Source organism: Musa acuminata, chromosome BXJ2-6, assembly GCF_036884655.1.
Source record: "Musa acuminata AAA Group cultivar baxijiao chromosome BXJ2-6, Cavendish_Baxijiao_AAA, whole genome shotgun sequence".
NCBI lineage: Eukaryota > Viridiplantae > Streptophyta > Magnoliopsida > Zingiberales > Musaceae > Musa > Musa acuminata.
In genome coordinates, this window is record NC_088343.1 from 38,184,373 (window position 1) to 38,206,974 (window position 22,602).

Sequence of the window (22,602 nt, forward strand, 5' to 3'; positions counted from 1 at the left end):
GTTTTCATTTCAGAGGCACCTCGAATAATTCTACATATACGAGTCCAAATCATATCGGACTGATTAGGATACCAACGATATTTTTTCATAACATATTCTAATCTTACCCAAAAGAAAAAAAAAAATCAAACATGAATATAATGTCGTCATCATGCGCTAATGATAGCTTAGCAATAAATAATTAAACGTTACGAGAGCTTATCATAGTCCCATATGAATGATAGGAGCGCATGCTATCCACCATCAGCATACACGACCACTCCATTCATGGTGGTTAGCATACATCAAGAAAGAAACTGTGTAGTCTTGTACGAACTAAATTATCACGGTGATAATAAAAAATCTATAAAAAACCATCCAAATGGTCAAAGCATTACGTACAATCACAGTAGACCTAAACTTCGAATGACATATAAAAATATATTCTTTATCAATAAGTAAAATTTTAATTTATTATTTGGTTATTGGTTTTTGAGAAATTTTTTTGGCTTCGAAACCTTCACTTCCCCAACAATAAATAATACATATTATAAATCTCATACATTAAATATATATTTTTAACCCATAAAAATAAATAAATATATTTTTTAATCTCTGAAAGAAAATAAACTGGGCTTTTTTTCCGTCTTGCTTAGACATGTATGCGGGCCACACAGTCACATCCAATGGTCAACCATAGTGGGCCCGACTTGGTGCCGTACTCTTTTTATACTCGTTTCACTTGCCCAAAATAAGTCATCGGCACATGGGGCCTGTCAACGTGTATCTGTCGCTTCTGGGGCCCACGACGTCTTCCATTCCCATAAGCCGGGAAACGTACGTCAGTGCGTACCAAATAACGCCGTGGCCGAAAGGGATGCCCACGTTGCGCAAACGGCATCTTCCATGGCATATTCCCCCTCCCCCTCACCCCATCAGTTCATGCCACCTGCCTCCATGCTCCGTGTATGGAATCCGCCGGCCCCACCACACAACAGGAATCGTGTTTCCACCCAAAGTAGTTGTTAGTGTCGTGTTGCTTGCCGGGCGTCTCTATGATTCCGACATAATCGTGCCAACCCGGTGAACCTTGAACGGGGCCAAGTATCGAGCCTCTTCCCCTACCGCACCGAGCTTGGAACTGGCATCTGGGTCCCGATCACCTCGTAAAGGACGCGCGTAGGGTTTGCCCGTGGAAAGATGCCAAAGGAGAAAAAAAAAGGAAATAAGTGGTTGCTCTCTATAAATACAACCCCACCCCCCACCCCCAACGCCCCAGTATACTGCCGTCAGCTTCCTTTTCCCATTTCCTCTCTCTCTCTCTTCCTTCACGGGCTTCTCGCTCCTCATCTAGAGAAGTGATCTGGGGCTTGGAGGCGGCTTTCTCGTACTCCTCGCCTTGTTGGTTTAGAGATCATCTATAAATCTATTCATATATATTTTGACTCAGAGGGAGAAGGGGTTTTGGTAGATCGGTAGTGGAAATGTCTCGCTTGGAAAAGATGGCATCCATTGATGCCCACATGAGGCTTCTTGCCCCCGGGAAGGTATCCGAGGACGACAAGCTGATCGAGTATGATGCCCTCCTCTTGGATCGGTTCCTCGACATCCTTCAGGATCTCCACGGCGAGGAGATCAGAGAAACGGTATTCGAACTCTGTTCTTCGTACCTTATCCTTTTTATGATTATGATTTTCATGGCACGTTCTATTGCATGAGGTTGAAAAATTATAAATAAATTGGATTTTCAAAGATCTGATCTATTGGTCGGTTGAAGTGGGTGATGACTAATACTTGGTAAAGAATTGGATCTTGTTCATTGTTTCAGTCTCCGCTAAATGGTTGTGGAGATGTCATTCTAGGTATTGAATGATTTTGTATTTGAATTTAACGACTTATACTATCTTGTATAGACTGATCTAAGATTTGTCTGACTGGTGTCGGGAAAATGCTAATGCCAATTCCGATGACATCATTGTGACTCTTTAAGTAATTATTAGCACGAAAATGAAGCGTTTTACGTGATTTTTTATACTTTTTTCTAGACATTTGTTTTCTTTCAATTTCACTCTTTGATCTGATCATTTGATATTGTCTTTCTTGAATCCTGATAGAGCTAGTTGATTTATTGTGGGCTGTGTTTACAATGTTAGGTTCAAGAATTATATGAGCTATCTGCAGAATATGAAGGCAATCATGAACCTGAGAAGCTAGAGGAACTGGGGAATGTTCTGACTAGTTTGGATCCAGGTGACACAATCGTGGTCTCCAAGTCATTCTCACACATGCTTAACTTGGCCAACTTGGCTGAGGAGGTGCAGATTGCCTATCGAAGACGGATCAAGCTAAAAAAAGGAGATTTTGCTGATGAAAATTCTGCAATTACTGAATCGGACATAGAAGAAACACTTAAGCGTCTTGTTGCACAGCTGAAGAAGTCCAAAGAAGAAGTTTTTGATGCTCTGAAGAACCAGACAATTGATCTTGTTTTCACTGCACATCCAACTCAGTCAGTCAGAAGATCCTTGCTTCAGAAGCATGGAAGGTTTGTTAAATTATTGACAGTAACCTATTTGCCAAAATGCTTTTTGAAGATACACTTTTGAACTCATGTTCAATTAGCCGTCATGGAAGCATCGCTTGACCTAGCCCATTGTTGGTTGAAACATCTGAAAATGATGTCTTAACATTTTCTTTTTTGTACTATTTTCTTATATCAACCTATTCTTGTACATCTCATGATGATATCTTAGCTTCATCAACGGCGCGAAATTTTCTGGCATAGTTTGTTTCTTTTTTAAACATTCTATTGCAGTTATAACTGGACAACATTTGTTTTAATCGTCCAGCATGTGTAAATTTCTAGTATCCAAGAAGTTTTTACTCAACAAATTTATCTGCAAGTATACCATACTCATGTTTTAATCTTCACAATGCATCTAAGATGCAGAGATATGACCGATGTATCTTTGGAAGTCTTAGAAATGCCTCCTTGTACCATTCACTGTATCCTACTTGTGTACCAATGAAGGGAAGTTGTATGATAAGGAGTCAGCATATTCTAAACATACGATACCTGGTTTCTTACATGTGCTGGATGTTTGGTTCAGGATAAGGAATTGTTTGACTCAGTTGTATGCCAAAGATATTACTCCTGACGACAAGCAGGAGCTTGATGAGTCGCTTCAGAGAGAGGTAATTATTTTTAACATGCACTTAATCAGTAGATCCTTGTAAATTTTCCTTGAGCCTGAAGCTACATTCTAGTATCAAGCCCCTTTAAGTCCTCTTATGTATTCACACTTCTTCTTATTGATTGGTTTGATATTTTATGTAGATTCAAGCTGCCTTCAGAACTGATGAAATCCGAAGAACTCCTCCAACTCCTCAAGATGAAATGCGGGCTGGGATGAGCTATTTCCATGAAACTATATGGAAGGGTGTCCCTAAATTCTTACGTCGTGTTGATACAGCACTGAAGAACATTGGGATAAATGAACGTGTGCCTTATAATGCCCCTCTTATTCAGTTTTCTTCTTGGATGGGTGGGGATCGTGACGGTATGATTCATCTCCCTGATTTCTAGACGAGTCCTACATTTGGCTTATGATTACTTGTCTAAGACTAAGTTTTGTACATAATTATGTCAGGAGAAAGGGATACTTCTCTTGAGTGTGAGATAATTCAGAATCAGTAGTCAAATTAACATATTTTTTTGCACACATCTAGAAAATAATCGATGAATTTATGCTGTATGCTACGTATTTGTTGTCCTTACAATTTTTTTTTTATGCATATAGGCAATCCTAGAGTTACTCCAGAAGTAACTAGAGATGTATGTTTGTTGGCTAGAATGATGGCTGCAAACTTGTACTACTCACAGATCGAGGATCTGATGTTCGAGGTACTAAAACTTTCTTGTTGTGGGATATCTGAAACTTCCTTTGATCTTTTCCGAGTGCAAGATATTTATGACATATATTGTTGGTTGGTATTTTTCTTATAGCTGTCTATGTGGCGCTGCAATGCTGAACTCCGGATACGAGCAGATGTACTAGACCGTTCCTCCAAAAAAGATGCAAAACACTATATAGGTACTAGAAAGATATATTCACTTTGTTTTATGTTAGTCATATGATTTTTACAAGCATAGTTTGTATTTCCTTGCAGCCATGTTCTTAGCTTATTTTGCTTGACATTTAGTTTGTATACTTCAGTGCATCTTGATATTCTCATTTTTGTTAGGACAATTCAAACACTTGAAAGGCATTAAACTTCATGTATCTGCTTAAGGCTATTTAGCCTGGGAATTTTGTTTCGAGTGTGGTGTCCTTGATCTCCCTGCCAAAGACTTCTCCTGGATTCCTTCGCCATCTGCCAGAGATCTTGTTCTCTTTGTTCTCCTATGCCTGTGCGTCAGACAAATTGTCTGCTGTTGTTATTGTATCTTACTGAAAGGCTGGTTTTCGTTTGTAGTAGTATGTGTAATTATGCTGCACATTTGGTGGTAAAATGACAAACTGTTGCATTGCTTTGCTGTTCTTAGTGGTTGTAAAGTCCATTGACATTTCTTTCCTTGATTCTGTACATTGATCTTATCTGTTATGTACTATATTAGAACAAGTGTCTTGATGAATGTAACATCATTATGGACGTTAATGTATGCATTACTCTTTTTTTTTGTGACAGAGTTCTGGAAGCAAGTACCTCCAAATGAGCCATATCGTGTTATTCTCAGTGATGTGAGAGATAAATTATACAACACACGTGAGCGCTCACGCCATTTACTTTCAAATGGATATTCTGACATCCCTGAAGAAGCAACTTTCACGAATATTGAACAGGTACCATGTTGTATTTGTATTTAATGGTAGCTAAAATAGAGTTGTACCAGTATTTCTAGCTTCCAAAATGTATCTAGAGCTGCATCTATCTGGGTAGGTGGTGTTCCACATACGTGGTGGATAACAAATAGTCTGAATGGCTGAAAGGAGTAATGTATTACTGCACTTACGCTATGCTTAATGAGTGTTCTTTCGTATCACATACTTTTTGAAGAACTGTTGTGTCACACATTTGTACAACCGAGAAATTAATAGCCAAAGAACTTGCCAATGTGTTCAGTTTGGTGTTTGATTCCTTCCAATTTGCTGTTCTGTTTTAAATTTTGCATTGGTCTTCCTGCAGTTTTTGGAGCCTCTTGAACTCTGCTACCGATCACTCTGTGACTCTGGTGATAGACCGATTGCTGATGGAAGCCTTCTTGACTTTTTGCGCCAAGTGTCAACCTTTGGCCTGTCGCTTGTCAGACTTGATATTAGGCAAGAATCTGACAGGCATACTGATGTCGTTGATGCTATTACCAAACATCTGGGAATTGGATCCTACCGTGACTGGCCTGAGAAGCAACGCCAGGAATGGCTGTTGTCTGAACTTAATGGAAAACGCCCTTTGTTTGGTCCTGACCTACCCAAGACAGATGAAATTGCTGATGTTTTGGATACTTTCCATGTCATAGCAGAACTTCCTTCTGACAACTTTGGGGCTTACATCATATCAATGGCTACTGCTCCTTCAGATGTTTTGGCTGTTGAGTTGTTGCAGCGTGAGTGCCATGTGAAAGAGCCATTGAGAGTAGTCCCTTTGTTTGAAAAACTTGCAGATCTGGAGGCTGCCCCTGCAGCTTTATCCCGACTTTTCTCGATAGAATGGTACAGGAACAGGATTAATGGGAAGCAGGAAGTCATGATTGGATATTCGGATTCAGGGAAGGATGCTGGCCGATTTTCTGCAGCTTGGCAGTTATATAAAGCTCAAGAGGAGCTCATAAAGGTTGCGAAGGATTATGGAGTGAAATTGACGATGTTTCATGGGCGAGGGGGAACTGTCGGAAGAGGTGGTGGTCCTACTCATCTTGCTATACTATCTCAGCCACCAGACACGATCCATGGATCTCTTCGAGTTACAGTTCAAGGAGAAGTCATTGAGCAATCTTTTGGCGAAGAGCATTTGTGCTTCCGGACACTCCAACGTTTCACAGCTGCTACTCTTGAACATGGAATGCACCCCCCTATTTCCCCAAAGCCAGAATGGCGTGCATTGATGGATGAAATGGCTGTTGTGGCTACCAAGGAATATCGATCCATTGTCTTCCAGGAACCACGTTTTGTCGAATACTTCCGCCTGGTAAGTAATCGATCACTTTAATGATAGCATACCTTAAAATAGTTCATTGAGCCTGTTGTTAGCATGTGTTGTACATCATTGAAGGTGACCATTGTGTTAGTGGTTTTGATACTTGGATAACTATGAGAAATCTATCAATTTAAATTTAGCTATGGGAGCCCCATAGAGAAAACTAAGCTGCTGAGCATGATAACATCAAAATCTTCGACAAACACGAACGATCATAAGCGGTTCTTTTGGTGTATAACATACTTAGATTTGATGAACATTATGGAAATTCAAAAAATAGCTGTGTGCTGTTCAAAAGATTTAGATTAACATCCCTGTACATATTTTGGTGAGCAAATAACTTTTGCATTTTTCATGTATCTTGACTCATTGAACATCCATCGAATCATATATGCAAAACATCCACAAATACATATCTTGTTTTTAGTTCCTTCCCCTATTCATATATGCAATGTCGTAATGTTTTACAGGCTACACCCGAGCTGGAGTATGGTAGGATGAACATTGGTAGCAGGCCATCAAAACGAAAGCCCAGTGGGGGCATCGAATCATTACGTGCAATTCCCTGGATTTTTGCGTGGACACAAACACGGTTTCACCTACCAGTGTGGCTTGGTTTTGGTGCAGCATTTAAGCATGTTATACAGAAAGATATCAAGAATCTTCATACTCTTCAAGAGATGTACAATGAGTGGCCCTTTTTTAGGGTCACAATTGATCTGGTTGAGATGGTCTTTGCTAAGGGAGATCCTGGCATAGCTGCTTTATATGACAAACTGTTGGTTTCCCAAGATTTGTGGAAATTTGGGGAGCAACTCAGAGCCAACTATGAAGAGACAAAGCATCTTCTTCTTCAGGTAGATTCTTCACGACAATTTTTGTAACTCCAATTTGGGTTAATACTACAAAAAGTGCAAATCCAAAACATGAAATGTTATTCGCTCAATTTTTTTAGCACTTGTTCCAGTTATCAAATGGCAACAATGGTTCTTTTTTTGTAGGTTGCTGGTCACAAAGATCTCTTAGAAGGGGATCCATATCTGAAGCAGAGACTACGCCTGCGTGATGCTTACATTACAACTCTGAATGCCTGCCAAGCTTACACTTTGAAGAGGATCAGGGACCCTTCCTACCATGTTAATGTCAGACCTCATCTCTCCAAGGAGATAGTGGAATCCAGCAAGCCAGCTGCAGAACTAGTGAAGCTCAATCCGAGCAGCGAGTACGCCCCTGGATTGGAGGACACTCTCATTTTGACCATGAAGGGCATTGCCGCTGGACTGCAGAACACCGGTTAAATTATGCATTCGGGTACCATATCAATAAGGAATTGCAGAAAACAATCATATTATGTGATCAATTTTTGTCATGCTGTTTTCTTCAGTCTTTTGAAGATTAGCGTAATTGACAGGAACAATTTCAGCTTTGATACTTGTCATAATTAGCAAGCAATAAGCCTCCTACAATAAGATGATGGCAAAGTTTATGTTTCCAGTGTTTACAGTTCTATTTGCACTTTTGGTCAGGATGATACCATTTATGGATTTCTCAGTGAGGTTGTATCGTAGGGACGATTATATTTTGCATGCGCAAGTTAGTCGAAGAAGCGGCATTTTCTTCGAGTCATGCAAGTCAATCGAAGAAGCAAATGACAATGAAAATACCGCTTCGATCCTTTTTAATTTGTAATTTTAGAAATTTAATAGCCATTAGGAGAAAATTGATAATTTATGTGATAAAATATGTTTTAATTGTTTAGTTATGTACATTAACGAAGTGAATAAAACTGTGTTCGTTGAAGAAATGAATCACGCCTGATGAAAATATCATTGACAAATAGTTAATACATAAAAAGTATTATAACACATACGATTTGCAGTTGTGTGATGCGCATCTGTAATCATGTTCGCTCATCGAATAAGATGAATAGGAATGTATATAGACGTATCGACAGCACGGGATTTGATTCAGCGAATCCGTGTGGGTTCTACACGCTCCCTCCCTCCCTCCGTCCATCCACCCACCCATCCGAAGCCTATGCGTTCGCGCGCACTTCCTATTCCAATCCCGTCCCACGGTCAATCCCCAATGGCCATAAATAGCTCCACGACCGTACCCATCCCTCCCTATTTTTTAACCATCCCTTCCAACTATTCTCTTGTTTCTTCCTCGAAACCGAACCAGGAGGGAGAGATCGAGGCGACGCGCTCGGAGTGGATCGGCAATGGCGTCGCAGAAGGAGCGCGAGAACTTCGTGTACGTCGCCAAGCTCGCGGAGCAAGCCGAGCGCTACGACGGTTGGTGTTTGCTTCCCCTCCGATCTCGAAGCCTAGGGTTTCCATCTCTTCCCTAGATCAGGGCTTTTGCCGCCCGCCTCTCGATCCGATCCGTGTCGTTCGCTGCAGAGATGGTGGATGCGATGAAGAAGGTCGCGAAGCTTGACGTGGAACTCACCGTGGAGGAGCGGAACCTGCTCTCGGTGGGCTACAAGAACGTGGTCGGCGCTAGGAGGGCTTCGTGGAGGATCCTGTCTTCGATCGAGCAGAAGGAGGAGGCGAAGGGGAACGATCACCATGTCAAGAGCATCAAGGAGTACTGCCAGAAGGTGGAGTCGGAGCTCTCGAACATCTGCACCGATATTATTGCCCTGATCGACGAGCATCTCATCCGCTCTTCATCGGCCGGGGAATCCTCTGTCTTCTACTACAAGATGTGGGTCATATCTGAAATCATCTGATGCTGTGCCATGGATGTTTCTGTTTTTGGGGTGTGAAGGTGTGTTATGTTTGATTACAGGAAGGCCGATTACTATCGTTACCTGGCTGAGTTCAAGTTTGGCGATGAGAAAAAAGAAGCTGCAGAGCATTCTCTTAAAGCTTATCAGGTTGAAAATCTGGTTTCTTCTCTTTCCCACATTTGAATCTTATGTATTTTGGCTTTACCTTCAATGGGCTTTCTGCAGAGCCGTTTAAATCTCTATTTTCATTGAAATTTGTTGCTATTACTTGTTTTTTTAAAAATGTTTTAGCAGAATATGTTACTGGAATAATTTATGATATCTAGAAAATTTTTCTTGTACGTTCGTATTTACAGTTATAGAAGCTTTCTTTACTAGTTAGATTGCTATCGGCATTACTGTTAAAAAATAGTTTAATCATGAGCAGCAATGCCACGCTAGTTTAATCATGAACCTATTCTTTTGTCCCATTTCTTTCATTAAAGTTCACATTTATTTTGTTTTCTTGTGGAGACTGAGTGTTCCAGAATGCCACTAGTTTCAATGGTTTCATTGTAATCACTTCTTCCTGTTATCTATTGATGTCTGACGATTTTCATGTTACCCGAGGGATTAGTAGCTGATTACTTGGTGATAATCTCTTTCAGTAGTTGATGGATACAGTAATATTTCATGTATTTTCAGAAGCGCATGACTATTTTTTATATTTCTTGTACTCAAGGAACTGAAGCTTGCATATTTTGTTGTATACAAGTCATTTGGAGATGCTCAATTTTGCTTTTGGATTTGCAACTTAGTCTTAAATGTAATTCATGTTCATTTCTGTGGCGAGCTGGCCGAGGCAGACCAGAAATTGTAGGAACTAGGTACCTGTCCCTTTTATGTAGCTAAGTAGCACAGTGCAAATTTTGTGAGCTTCAAATTTGATAATTGATCTGTAGTTAAAACAGTCACTTGGTTTCGACTCAAGCTCATATTGGCAATTTTTAGCTGCTGGAGGTTTATCTGTTTTATGTTATAGTTTGCACAGTACATTTGTAAATACGACCACCCCATCTATAAAGTGGCTTTGTGATTCTTGAATTGCACTTAGGATGTTTGCGGATCATGCTTTTTGCAGTCTTGTTTGATGTGTAGTCTTTGCTTCTTGATTTTCAGGAGAAAATGTTTTCATGTTTCGTGGACTTCTTGGATTAACATTGCTATCTCCAGTGAATTTGATGTTGCTCTAATATGCTTGCTTCTTTTTACTGAAGTATTAGCTCTATGTGTTTGCAGGCAGCTACGAGTACAGCTGAGGCTGATCTGCCTCCTACTCATCCAATTCGATTGGGATTAGCATTGAATTTCTCTGTATTTTATTATGAGATCATGAATTCACCTGAACGGTATGGCATACATTCTACTATACAGTGAATCAGATGTATGTCCATTTTCTGAGATTTTCTCCTCCTTTCTAAAGAACTTGTCTATACTCAGGGCTTGCCACCTTGCAAAACAATCTTTTGATGAAGCTATTTCTGAGCTTGACACACTGAGTGAAGAATCATATAAGGACAGTACTTTGATCATGCAACTGTTGAGGGATAACCTTACCCTATGGACTTCTGACATCCCAGATGATGGAGGTAATAATAAACCTAATGCAAAGGAAAATTTTCTGATATCTGAGAGAGAATGCTTTCCTGATTAGCTTTCTTTAGATTATTGTTGTGCCATATTTGGAAGCAAAGCTACATGTATATGTATAGATTTTTACTAGACTAGTAGTATCACCGCTATTTCCAGAGTTTTATTTTGATGTCTTTCGTATCTTTCAACATAAACTATAAAAGGTATTGGTATACTGTTTTGCATTTGTCCTTTATGGCCAAAATATGCTTCTTGGATTCAGCATCTCTTAACTTTGTGGCTCAAGAACATGTTGGTATGTTTGGCTGTTGCTAGTTGCTCAACTATTTGCATTCTAGGTAAAAATTTCTACTAGGCATGTAAAAACTTGATATAGGTTCAAGTCATCATAACTTTCTATTTCTGTCCTTAAGCATCAAATGATATTAACATATCATTCTAAAAGCATTGGTTTCAAATCATTATATTCTGGTGTGGAAATCATTATATATGGAGTACTGTTGTTATTTGTTTGACTTTTGAAATTCGGACCCTACTCTTTCTTTTTAAGAGATTTACATTCTAAAACAATGTCCGGTGCTTGCATTGAACTTTCAAGCCTTCTGGTGTGTGTTCTTTTAAGGATTTATTCAAACTATATACTGATGCATGAAAGGGACCTTCTATTCTACTTAAGAGGAGTTGATCTATGGTTCATGGAAGCGGGCCTTTTAAGTCTCAACATACTTTATTTGATTTTCTGCATCGTTTAGGGTCATAGTCGTTGTAGTCATAACATGACATAGGGCAACATGTAGAGAGCAAAGGCCATGGAAAGCAGATCAGAGGGAGGGAGGACTAGGACGAAATAATCAGCAGGATAGTTAATGCCATTTGACCAGCAAACTCAAGATTTTTAATTAATTTATCATGATTATGACATTCTAGAAGACTCCAACTTGGTTAACTCATATGAACCATCAAGAAGAAAGAAATAATGAATTTACAGTTGAATTAACTATTTCAGAGCTTTCCTTTCTTGTTCATCTCAAAATAATGAATATGTGGCTGATAAGGGAAGGCTGGATTTTTCTCCCATGTTTTCTCCTAAGAAAATATATGTTAACTGTCCCTCTTTTGATGAGATATGCTCTTTCTCTGTGTAACTGTGATCTGATCTTCCTTTTCTGGATGTTTCATGCTATCCACTACCCTGTAAGTTAATAACAAGGTCTTGGATGATCAGTTCATTTGCTTGATGTTCTCTGGAGGTGGAATAACAAATACTGCAAATATGTAATATCATCAACCAGAACTACATATATAACGAAGGCGTAGCATTTCCATTTTAATGATGCTTCTTCCTTTAGGATCTATGCTATGCCTGTATAAATTTAAAGAAAAGGTATGAAAAGAAACCTTTTACATCTTTTACGTTAAGCGTATTGACTCCTGAACCACAATAATTGTTTGTTATATTGGACACAGGATTTCTTGGTATGAGTTTCATGGCATGTTATGTCTACGAGGCATTCCTAGGCAGCACAAATAATCTAAACTCTTGATGCAACTTTTTTTCATCTTCATGTAAAAGCTTTTCATTATTGCAGTAAAAGCTCATCTTTGATCTTGAATTTTTTGTATATTAAATACCAAAATGATTATTTCAAGTTTTGCATCAGCATTTGTTTGATCTTTGATGGGTTTCATCCATTTGAGTCTAAAATGCTCTATAATGTTTTTACCCCAATTCTCAACAGATGATGCTATCAAGGAGAGTAATGGGAAGCCTGGTGCAGTTGAAGATGCAGAGGTTGGTTTATATATTTGAACTCAATTAAGATACTGATCCAATTCACTCTTGAGTTGTTGCAAAAGCAGGAACCTTCAGCATGAGATGGAATAGACGTCATCTATGTCCATGTTAAGAACGATCAACTTGAATCGGATCCAAGTGTATCCTTGTACTTTGGACATTGGGCATCATACAGGATCCACTAGCAGTGGATTCTAAGGTCCATGTTCCCCATAAATACAACCCAGTGGTGTCTGCCAGACACCATTGTACTAAATAATTTCCGCAACATGTTTTTATATTATCGTAATTAATGGCATGACATGAAATCTAACTTTCGGATGTTGGAATTTTTTTTTGCAGTGAAGAAGATGGAACCTGGTGGATGACTATTCAGATGATGTCCTTGTCGTTTCAGTATCAATGGTTCTGGTTTTTAAATTATCTGTTATTGGTTCCTGTTCCTGTTCTCTTTTAATTGAACTTAATTTGAGAAATTTATCCCAACTTGGAAATTGAAAATCCTGTGGCTTGTGCATCTCTTTTGGATTCTGGCATGCGTACTAGTGTGGCCTTTCCTTGAAAGTTGCACTAATTCCTCGAGGTTTTCTTGACCCTTCTTTCGGTTACTCTTATCGATCAAAATGTGACTGCAAGGGCAGTTGTGGAGGATCCGTTGCCTTGCTTTCACAACAAGGGATATGGAAAGCGCGTTGAGATGTTTAGAGTATGACCAATTATGAGCTGCTGTTGGCGTAGGACAGACGTCATCTCCTTCACTCATTCTGCTATGGATTCTTAACCCATTTGGAGTAGGGGCTCCGAATAGAGACTCCTCTTTTCTAGTGTAAGGTTGTACATGAAGTGTATTAGGTCCACATAAAACATATATTTTTGTCTTCTAATTTTTCTTGATTTTCAGATGTTCCATGTTTAATTCAAAAATATTTTCGAAATATATACAATTACAAATTATATATAGTAAATTTTTAATATATTAAAATCAATAAAAAGGAAACGATCTTAGATAAAATCATTAATATAGAACTAATCTTACTCAACCTCTTGTGCTCGCTCACCTCTCTCCTCTCGGATTAGAAGGAGTTGACACACTTTTTCTTCCCCATGCTTTGAGACGATCATAAGCATATTACCATGAAAGTTCATATCTGCAAAACATAAGGCACAAGGGTCAGATCCACTTAGATCAATAGCAGATCCCAAAAGCTTCTAGGGGAAAAGCTCGAACACCAACTCCTTACTTCAAAATTTAGTCCTACTTCAACGAATCAGACTGCTCACTTATCTGCTAAGCCCTACTACCAACCCCCTGCTTCAAGACTTAGCCCCGCTTCAACAAGTCACTACTTGCTTATTTGTTGGATCATAGTGGACTTAGAGAGAGCATGAGCAATTAATTGCTCCTTGTCGAACTTGTGCCTTTTTGGAGGATGCATTGACAAACATAACTTCTGGGCAGCCCAAGGTAAGCTTAGGGGTCAACCTTTTCTTGTAATGATATAAAAGAACTTTTCTTTTAAGTCCTTATTGAGGCTCGATACCACTTTGACTTTTCAATCATTTTGGACTTAAAAAGTATAATGAACTGATGAAGCAAATGTTAAAACACAAATACAACAAGAGCATTGTCAAGGAAATACCAATCCTTTTAACATTCCCCAACAAAGGCCACTGGAGGAGGAATTAGAGCTCATCCTCTAATACATCAGTTTATGTGTAGAGATGTTGATTCGATGTGTAGGTCGATCACTAATCGAGCAATAATAAGCTTGAACTTAGTTGGAATGTAAAAAGTGTTCCTAATTTCTTCCAAGTCCTTGAATGCACAAGTCAAAGTTGAACGATCCTATCAAAGACTGTGGGATCTCACTACTAGAGGCATTCGATCTTGGAGGAACAACCTATCTTATGATAGCAACATCGACCCCTTCAAAGGAAGAAGTTTGCTCTATCGATATCGAGGTAATGGCATTGATGACTCACCTGAGTTAGATCTTAAAGTGAAGAAGGAAGAAGCTGAGCTAGAAGACTATCTTAGACCTCAGTTTTTGAGAAAGTTCTAAAATCTAAAGAATGCTTTGAATGTGCTTAAAAGTATGGAGAGAAAGAGAAGGGAGAATCCAATTTATAGGCTCGAGTGACCCTTTGGCTACCAATTATCAAACCCTTCGGTTATCCAATAATCCATCACGATTAAGGAGGTGATAACCTCCTATTGATCAAAGATTATTCATCATAGAAGTTATAATCATTCTGGATCTCTAATCATCTGATGCATCACTATATGGAGTTCCTCAATTGAGTTACATACGTGAAATCTAACTCATGGTTATGACATATTATGAGCCAGGCCTCCCTTGGTATAACTTTACATATGATATGTTTATCGAACGTTGAGGCACCAGAGGTAGTTCACATAAGACGGTCAGACCCCTTAGCAAAATTATCATGAATCGCTCTCTACAAACAATAAAGACCATGAGGCATGCATAGTAGGAGGACCATGCCCAATAAGCCAACTCCCTTAAGAGATGTTATTTTTGACGATAACATGACTAAAATAACTTAAAGTGCTATTTTTGATAATAATATAATTAAAATGATTCAAATCATTATATGTGACAACAATATAGTCAAAATGGCACAAAGTGCTATCTTTGATAATAATACGATTGAAATGACCTAAAGTGCTATCTTCATCAACAATACAATTGAAACGACCTAAAGCACTACTTTCGATGATAATACAACCAAATCGACCCGAAGTATTATCTTTAACGATAACATGATTGAAATGATACGAAGCACTACTTTTAGCAAAAATATAACCGAAAACGACTTAAAGTGCTACATTCAATAATAACATGATCGGAACAACATGAAGTGCTACATTCAATGACTCCTTTATCAAATCGAGCCAAGGTGTTATATTTGATAATAGCACAATTGAAACGATCCAAAGTGCTACATTCGACAACAATACGATCGAAATGATTCAAAATACTACCTTTAACGATAGCTCAATCAAATCACTTTATATCGCTACTTAAGTAACCCAAACAAAATTACATTAGTTGCAAACTCTCTTGGGTTGATATCTCGAAAGATCACATTGTATCCCACCACTACTTCATGTGCCAAAGCATGAGAAGTGATAAGGGGAAATGATACATGACAGACTATTGACATCTTAATAATACATGATTGATAATTTAATATCGTATTAAAGGAGGATACTTGTATTAACAGAATAATCGTGATGACTCTAAGATGTGTTTGGATTCAACACATAATTAGACACATAATAATGATAGAATAAACTCACGTCAATACCTTAAATCTATAAATTCTCACATACCCTCATTAAATTTTCATAATCATCTATCCTACTATAAAAACCATTTGGTATATTGTCACCAAACAAACTCCATCCCTATTTTAGATTTTAGTTAAATTCTCTTTAGATTTGACATTTATCTTTCAAAACCTACTCATATCATAAATATTAAGGGGATTTTGTTAGACATGCCCCAACATAATTTTATCGTCTCGATACGAGGATTCAATGTTTTTACCCTTGATTAACCTATGATATTCTCATAAAATGATCGCGATTGAATCAAAGTCACATTCCAAATCAAACGACTTGAATTTATCATAGTACTTAACATAAATATCCTCTAAAATAAATAATAAGAAGGAACTAATTTAAAGGTATTTAACCAAAATAGACTATATTGTAAAACAGGATCAATTTCCATTCTAACAATAATGATGCTACCATCAAAAATATTTATTAATCACGTCAAAGATCACCAACTGCATAGTCCACAAAAAATAGAGTAATTAAGTTACCCGCAAGGGGAGAGATCTATAAATACCACCGCTCTTCGCCGCGAGGAGGCCGCGGCGGCCTTCCCTCGTTGCTTTTTCCCAGCCAAGCATTCGGTCACGTTTCGCCTCCTCACTTCCTCCATCGATCCGAGAGAGGAGTGCTTCAAGCGAGTACGATTGAAGCCGAGGCATATCGCTGTCTCGATGGCGAACAGAAATCTTCCCGGACGGATCATCAAGGTAAGCCCTCGATCGATGCGTTCCCGATCGTCTTTCTTCATCTTCTCTCCGATCTGGAAAGATCGTTTGTCGTTTGTTAGGGCTTTGATCTCTTTGTTTTGGGAATCATGTGGTTTGACTCATCTTGGCTTGTTGGTTCTATTGGCAGGAAACCCAGCGGCTCCTTAGCGAACCAGGTACTTCTTTCTTCGTTGCTTTTTGGAATGTTTCGTGCAGTTTCTAATTGTTTAGATGTTTAGGGGTTTGAACATCGCGACGCTGGAATTATAGGGTTTGATTCATCTCTTTATTTGCTACAGAACCTGGCATAAGTGCATTGCCGTCCGAGGACAACATGCGCAGCTTCAGTGTGAAGATCCTCGGGCCAAATCAGTCTCCATATGAAGGTGATTTCTTTGCCATGGGTCTTTTACCTCTTAGTATTATCAATTCCGTTGTTTGATGATCCTTCACATGATTTCCTCAGAAAGTGTGAGGTGATCGTCACCTTTTGTTTATGAGATAACGTTCCTTCGGGAGGCAGAGTATGAGTTGTAACTATTTGATGCTTATTTGTGGCTACATTGATAAATATACATATTGCAAATGATGCTGCTTTATATGGTGCAACATCCAGAAAAGGTGCTTTGATTGCATAATCGATAGTTTTCAGGACCAGAACATTCACAATGAATCAAGCAAATGCTAGATGCAGCTTTCTTTTCCTTGTCACAACGTTGAACTCTGGCTTAAGCAATCATTCCGTTTACTAATGTAGATATTGGTGTGCTTTCCACCAGACTTTTACTTGGAAGTGAGAAGGTTCATTCTCTCAGTTCTATGTTCATTATTGTGCTCTGAGAGTTATATGTAATAAAAGGTTTATTTCAATTTATTGATTCTTCGAAACTAGTTTTCGGTTACTTTGCTGCTTCCTCCTCAGACATGTGATTAGAATCATTCCTCCATTGTGTGAAACTAAAATATTATGTAGATATTTGCATGATTAGTAATGCTAAACCTAAGTTGAATATTAACTAGAGTAACATAAATGAAGGATTTAGATATTTGAATATATATATATATATACATGGTATGTAATTTCGAATGGTATCGCCCGATATGGGCGGTACGTATCAGTCCGACGATATACCGGTATGAGGACCGCTAACGTGCTACAGTGCTATAGTAAAAAGAAAGAAATATTTAAAATTAAGTATACCGCTCGGTACATCATGGTGTACCGTTCGGTACATAGTACCGTATCGTACCGAGCCAACCTCGAAACACCGGCACGATACGGTATTACATACCTTGTATATATATATATATATATATGTATATATATATATATATATATATATATATATATATATATATATATATATATATATATGTATATATATATATATATGTTGAAGTGTTATTTCCAATCTTCGAAAGGATATATATGTAAAAGCTTCAATTTTCTGTTAGCATTTTTTATCATCTATTGGATGCTAATTCGAAGCATGATTCTATTTTTTATATCCTTTAATCAGGAGGGGTTTTCAAGCTTGAGTTATTTTTGCCTGAAGAATATCCAATGATTGCCCCAAAGGTAAAATAATCAGAAGTTAATATCTTGCCAATTGTGTGTGATTGTTGTGGATATTTATAGATATTGTTCCTTGGTCACATTATACTTATGGAACTTGTTCATTTAAATTTAATCAAAATAGAAATAGGATATGACTATTTACTTGTACAGGACCATTAGTCATGTTTTGCTTCTTCGTAGGTGGAGGTTGTATTGTTATATGGGAAAATAATGGAAAAAAATAAGTTGGTAGTTTGTGTGTAATTACTTGTTGCCATTATTTAAGATTTTTTCTTATCGGCTTGCCTTTTAAAATTTAATGCAACCTAGGTTTTTTCTTTTTATTCCTGTCATCCATCACTACACAAGACAGCCTTGTTTATTCCAATTTAATATGTTCGGTTTTGTATTCCAATTTATTCCTCTTTGGATATAGGGCTATATTTCTCCTTGTCACTTGGCTTGACAACAGAAATTCTACTACCTAGCATTACTTTCTTTTAGCAGCCTTTGTTTATCTTGTTATGCTTGTTTTATCATCTATGCCCATTTTTCTTTAACGAATCTGGAACAGGTCCGTTTCCTCACCAAAATTTATCATCCTAACATTGACAAGGTAAGAAGTCCTACTATATTCTCTTTTATCTTTTTTTTTCTTTTGTAGAAAATGCAATTCTAAGGATTTGATTTGCAGCTTGGAAGAATATGCCTTGACATTCTGAAGGACAAGTGGACTCCGGCCCTCCAAATTCGAACAGTACTACTCAGGTGATGTGACTGTTTAATTCATCATTATAACTATGCTGCCACCAGAATATTATCGTTCTCAAATAACAGATACCATGATACGATAGAATTTATTTTCCTTGTTGAACTTCTTTTTGGTTTACTGTGTTTGCTTGATGGCAATCGAACAACCATCAGTGAATATTGTAAACCGATGGATGTCCTAATTCCTTTACCTTCTCCCGACTTTTCAACCTAGGCTTTTGTTTCCGAATAAATTAAAAGAAAAAGCTATGATAACCACATACATCCGTCCTTTTTCCACTTGAAAATACTGTTGTTGCAAATCTACTTGATAAGACTTGTGTTAAGATCCTTCCCCTCCTTATCTTGGAAAACGATAATAATTCTCAAACTTTGTTTATCTAATCTTTCGTGACTCTTTTTTCCTCAGTATTCAAGCACTTCTTAGTGCTCCAAACCCAGATGATCCTCTTTCAGAAAATATTGCTAAGCATTGGAAGGCAAATGAAGCAGAAGCTCTAGAAACAGGTAAAATTATGTTCAGGTTGTAAATTATGTGCCTTGACTAATTAATTATTCAAGCCCGTACTTTTAATTGTTCTCAATACAAATAACAAAATTAAGGTTATGTCTCTATCAAGCTTCTCACCATAATTCCGTTTGTGATGTTGGTCAATGCAGCAAAAGAATGGACGCATGTTTATGCTAGCGGTGCATAAAAATCATTGCAGACAGCCGTAATAACATGTTCACAGGGAGGTTATTCATCCATTACTAACTATTAACAGTAAAAACACTGCTGACATACTGCAGGATGTGTATACATATATATGTTTGTATTAACAGTAAAAACCAGAAAGGTTTATTATGGCAATAACATGTAACTTCTCTAGTCATTATCTGTAATTTATGTTGTCACATGTTGCAATCTCTTGCCGCATCCTAATGGCATCCTGGTAGGCAGGAGCATTGACATAATTAATATCCAAAGTAATAAGACTGTAGTTGGGCAATGAAGCCCTTTTTTTGTTCTCCAAAAACACTTCTAAAATTTAGGATGCGGCAAGAGATCTCTTCTCATCTTTTATGTTCTCCAAAAACACTTCTAAAATTTTTTAATTAATTAATTAATTATATATATATATATATATATATATATATATATATATATATATATATATATATATATATATATATTAGATCATTCAATTTTTTTTTAAATGAATGAGTATTATAATTGAACATCCACGTTTAAGGTGTCTTAAATAAATTTAATCGAAAGACACTTAGATTGCATAATCCTTAATTAAATGAGTTATATATTCTAGTTTAAATTTTAGTATAACATGTCAATTTAAATCAAAATATCTCAATCGTTCATCACTCTACTATGATGTCATTCTAACATCATTAGTAATATTTTTTTATTTTTAAAAGATTTAAGGATAATTAATTATTGAAACTTAGATTTTTTTTATTAGGTTTATAAATGGGTATATTTGAGTTTATTTTCGAGCATACCCTATGTTAAGATGGCAAAGGCAGTGGGAGGGTGAATTAACAATAAGTGCGAGTAACTTGTATCGGAAATGTGATTAACAATAAGTGCTGAGTAAGGATTGCTCAGTAAGTTCGATCTTTTTGACCTACGTCCACTCTAGATTCTTCTTCATTCGAGACCATCGACTTTTACTATTGATTTTCTTTCAATGGACGAAGATTAACTAACCTTGTTAAAACTCTTTCTCCTTTTTACAAATTTAGTAGAGAACCCTTATACCCGTCTTTTACAAAAGACCTCTCACCGCATAATAACTTCTAGAATCAAGGAGGAAGAGATTTGATATTTTTTAAGAGTTTATAATACTTTAAAATCATAAGTTTTTCATACTCTTGCAAGCAAGCATGATAAAAATATTTATAGGCCCAAAATAACTTTAGAAATGGAGTCAAAAATTTAAATCCCCAGCTTTTCGAGGTACTAGCAGTACCACCACCTAGCCTAATCTCAGGTTCTTTAATTGGTCTTCCAATATGCCCAATTCAATCTTGATTTAAGTCTAATGGCTTCTGATTAAGTTGACAAAGTTACACAAAAAAACTAACTCAATTAAACTCTAAACTACTTCGATCAAGACATAACAACTACAAATCATGAAGCCTACGTTGTCCGACATATCATTAGTTCATATGGTACTTTATTTGAACTTTTGATTGTCGTCTTTTCTTTCAGTATATTGTTTGATCCATCGACATATTAACCTTTTGCAACATTCGATCTTGACACAATGACCGATCCTTCTAGCTTGATGCCCGATCTTTGACATGAACCACTCCGACCCAATGTTTAATTCACCTGCTTCAATCGATGTCTTTCCATAATCGAAGTTTATCCTACGTCTCTTTTATTAAATTTTAATTAGTTCATAAACTTATTAATTGATTTCATCATCAAAATCCGAGATTCAACACCCTAGTCAATTTCAACTAAACCATCTCAAACTTTTACTCGTATAATAGGATATAATTCTAAGAGGTCAATTTCGATCAAATCATCTCAAAGTTTCACATTTCTACTAAAAGATGATTCTAATATCATTAGTAATATTTTTTTAAATAAAAATTGTGATAATTAATTGTTAAAATTTAAATTTTTTTATAGGGTCTATAAACAAGTCTATTTTTTATTTATTTTCGAGTGTAACAAAGTCAACTTCAATAAAACTATCTCAAACTTTCACTAATTTACTAGGATATCATGCTAATATCATTAATAATACTTTCTATTTTTAAAGGATTTTAAGATAATTAATTATTAAATTTTAGATTTTTTGGATATAATATGTGAATGTGTATTTTAATTTATTTTCAAGTATAACATGGTCAACTTCGATTAAACCTTCTCAAACTTTTAGAATTATACTAGAATCTGATATTTCAGTTTAATCCCAAGTATAACATAGATTTTTCTATATAAATTATGAAGATGAGGTGAGTGATGAAGTGTAACGAGAGAAGGAGGAGAAGGCGAAGGTGGACAAAGAGCGGGAGGAAAAGGAGAAGGAGACGGAGGAGGGGATTTAAGAATTTGACATGAACCGATTCACAAATTTTATAATGGTATAATTGATATTTATAAAAAGAAATCCTCGGATAAAAATGAATATGTGGGATTTTATTTTGTAAATTGTCTAAAAAACTTTGTAAGATCTTTAATGGCAGATTTTTTTTTCTTTTCTATTTTTATGTTTTAAAGCATTACTTTTTTTTTTTGCTCATAAATATTTCAAGAACATTAACTATTTTTAAGTATCAGAAAATCTCTGAAGATGCTCCTTCTTCTGATCCCCAAACCAATCTGGTTAACCCCATGACTCCGTTAGTGAAAAAAAGTATTGTGATTGATGAGTTAGTATGGTTAGGTCCGCAGGTCGATATCGGGAGCTTCTTGCGGAGTGAGTAGGATGATGAGGTGGCCGGGCCATCGGGAAGAAATGTTGGTCGACGTTGGTCAGGATCCGAGCCGACTCATTGCTCTCCCTTGTGCGATGGAAGGTATCTCTTGGGTCGAGACGCTCGCCAATCAAGGGTGTCCGCCTTCTTGCAAAATGACCTTCGTCGAATGTTTTTCAACTTTGGCCCTTCTGACGAGCAAGTCAGTGGAGTATTTTTATATCGAGTTTTTTCCTCTCCTTTAGTCGGGCGTCGGCCAGGGGCTTATATACTATTGTGCGAAGAGTGGTTGTGCCTCGGTTCGGTGTGGCCATTGACCTTTGTGGGATCGGACGGCTTTTCTGACGAGTTAGCGCCTTGGGGGATGCCTGAGCGGCATAAGATGACATCGTCCCGAGCCCTCGGGATAGTCGTGTCCCATAGTGTCTC

General features: G+C 37.3%; 3 protein-coding genes across 4 annotated transcripts; all 3 read left to right on the forward strand.

The window, feature by feature from the left end:
• Positions 1–1,253: 1,253 nt before the first annotated feature.
• On the forward strand, positions 1,254–7,668 carry LOC135615472 (phosphoenolpyruvate carboxylase 2-like). The gene is made up of 10 exons (XM_065114007.1): positions 1,254–1,625; positions 2,133–2,524; positions 3,090–3,174; positions 3,317–3,539; positions 3,780–3,883; positions 3,986–4,073; positions 4,669–4,823; positions 5,167–6,165; positions 6,645–7,031; positions 7,176–7,668. The coding sequence occupies exons 1-10, from the start codon at positions 1,464–1,466 to the stop codon at positions 7,470–7,472; spliced, it is 2,892 nt and encodes a 963-aa protein (XP_064970079.1). The 5' UTR covers positions 1,254–1,463; the 3' UTR covers positions 7,473–7,668.
• A 629-nt stretch (positions 7,669–8,297) lies between these two features.
• Positions 8,298–12,855, forward strand: LOC135580877 (14-3-3-like protein C). Of its 2 annotated transcripts, XR_010488029.1 has the most exons (8): positions 8,298–8,471; positions 8,580–8,886; positions 8,971–9,058; positions 10,190–10,299; positions 10,391–10,539; positions 12,283–12,335; positions 12,404–12,537; positions 12,681–12,855. XR_010488029.1 is itself a non-coding variant. In XM_065114009.1 (7 exons), exons 1-7 carry the CDS (start codon positions 8,399–8,401, stop codon positions 12,681–12,683), a joined length of 783 nt encoding a protein of 260 aa, XP_064970081.1. In that variant the 5' UTR covers positions 8,298–8,398; the 3' UTR covers positions 12,684–12,855. The 2 variants fall into 2 exon arrangements, 1 of the variants encoding a protein (XP_064970081.1); XM_065114009.1 differs by lacking the exon at positions 12,404–12,537.
• A 3,357-nt stretch (positions 12,856–16,212) lies between these two features.
• On the forward strand, positions 16,213–19,606 carry LOC135613642 (ubiquitin-conjugating enzyme E2 36-like). The gene is made up of 8 exons (XM_065110673.1): positions 16,213–16,412; positions 16,561–16,588; positions 16,712–16,798; positions 17,933–17,991; positions 18,545–18,586; positions 18,665–18,738; positions 19,151–19,248; positions 19,402–19,606. The coding sequence occupies exons 1-8, from the start codon at positions 16,377–16,379 to the stop codon at positions 19,437–19,439; spliced, it is 462 nt and encodes a 153-aa protein (XP_064966745.1). The 5' UTR covers positions 16,213–16,376; the 3' UTR covers positions 19,440–19,606.
• Positions 19,607–22,602: the final 2,996 nt, after the last annotated feature.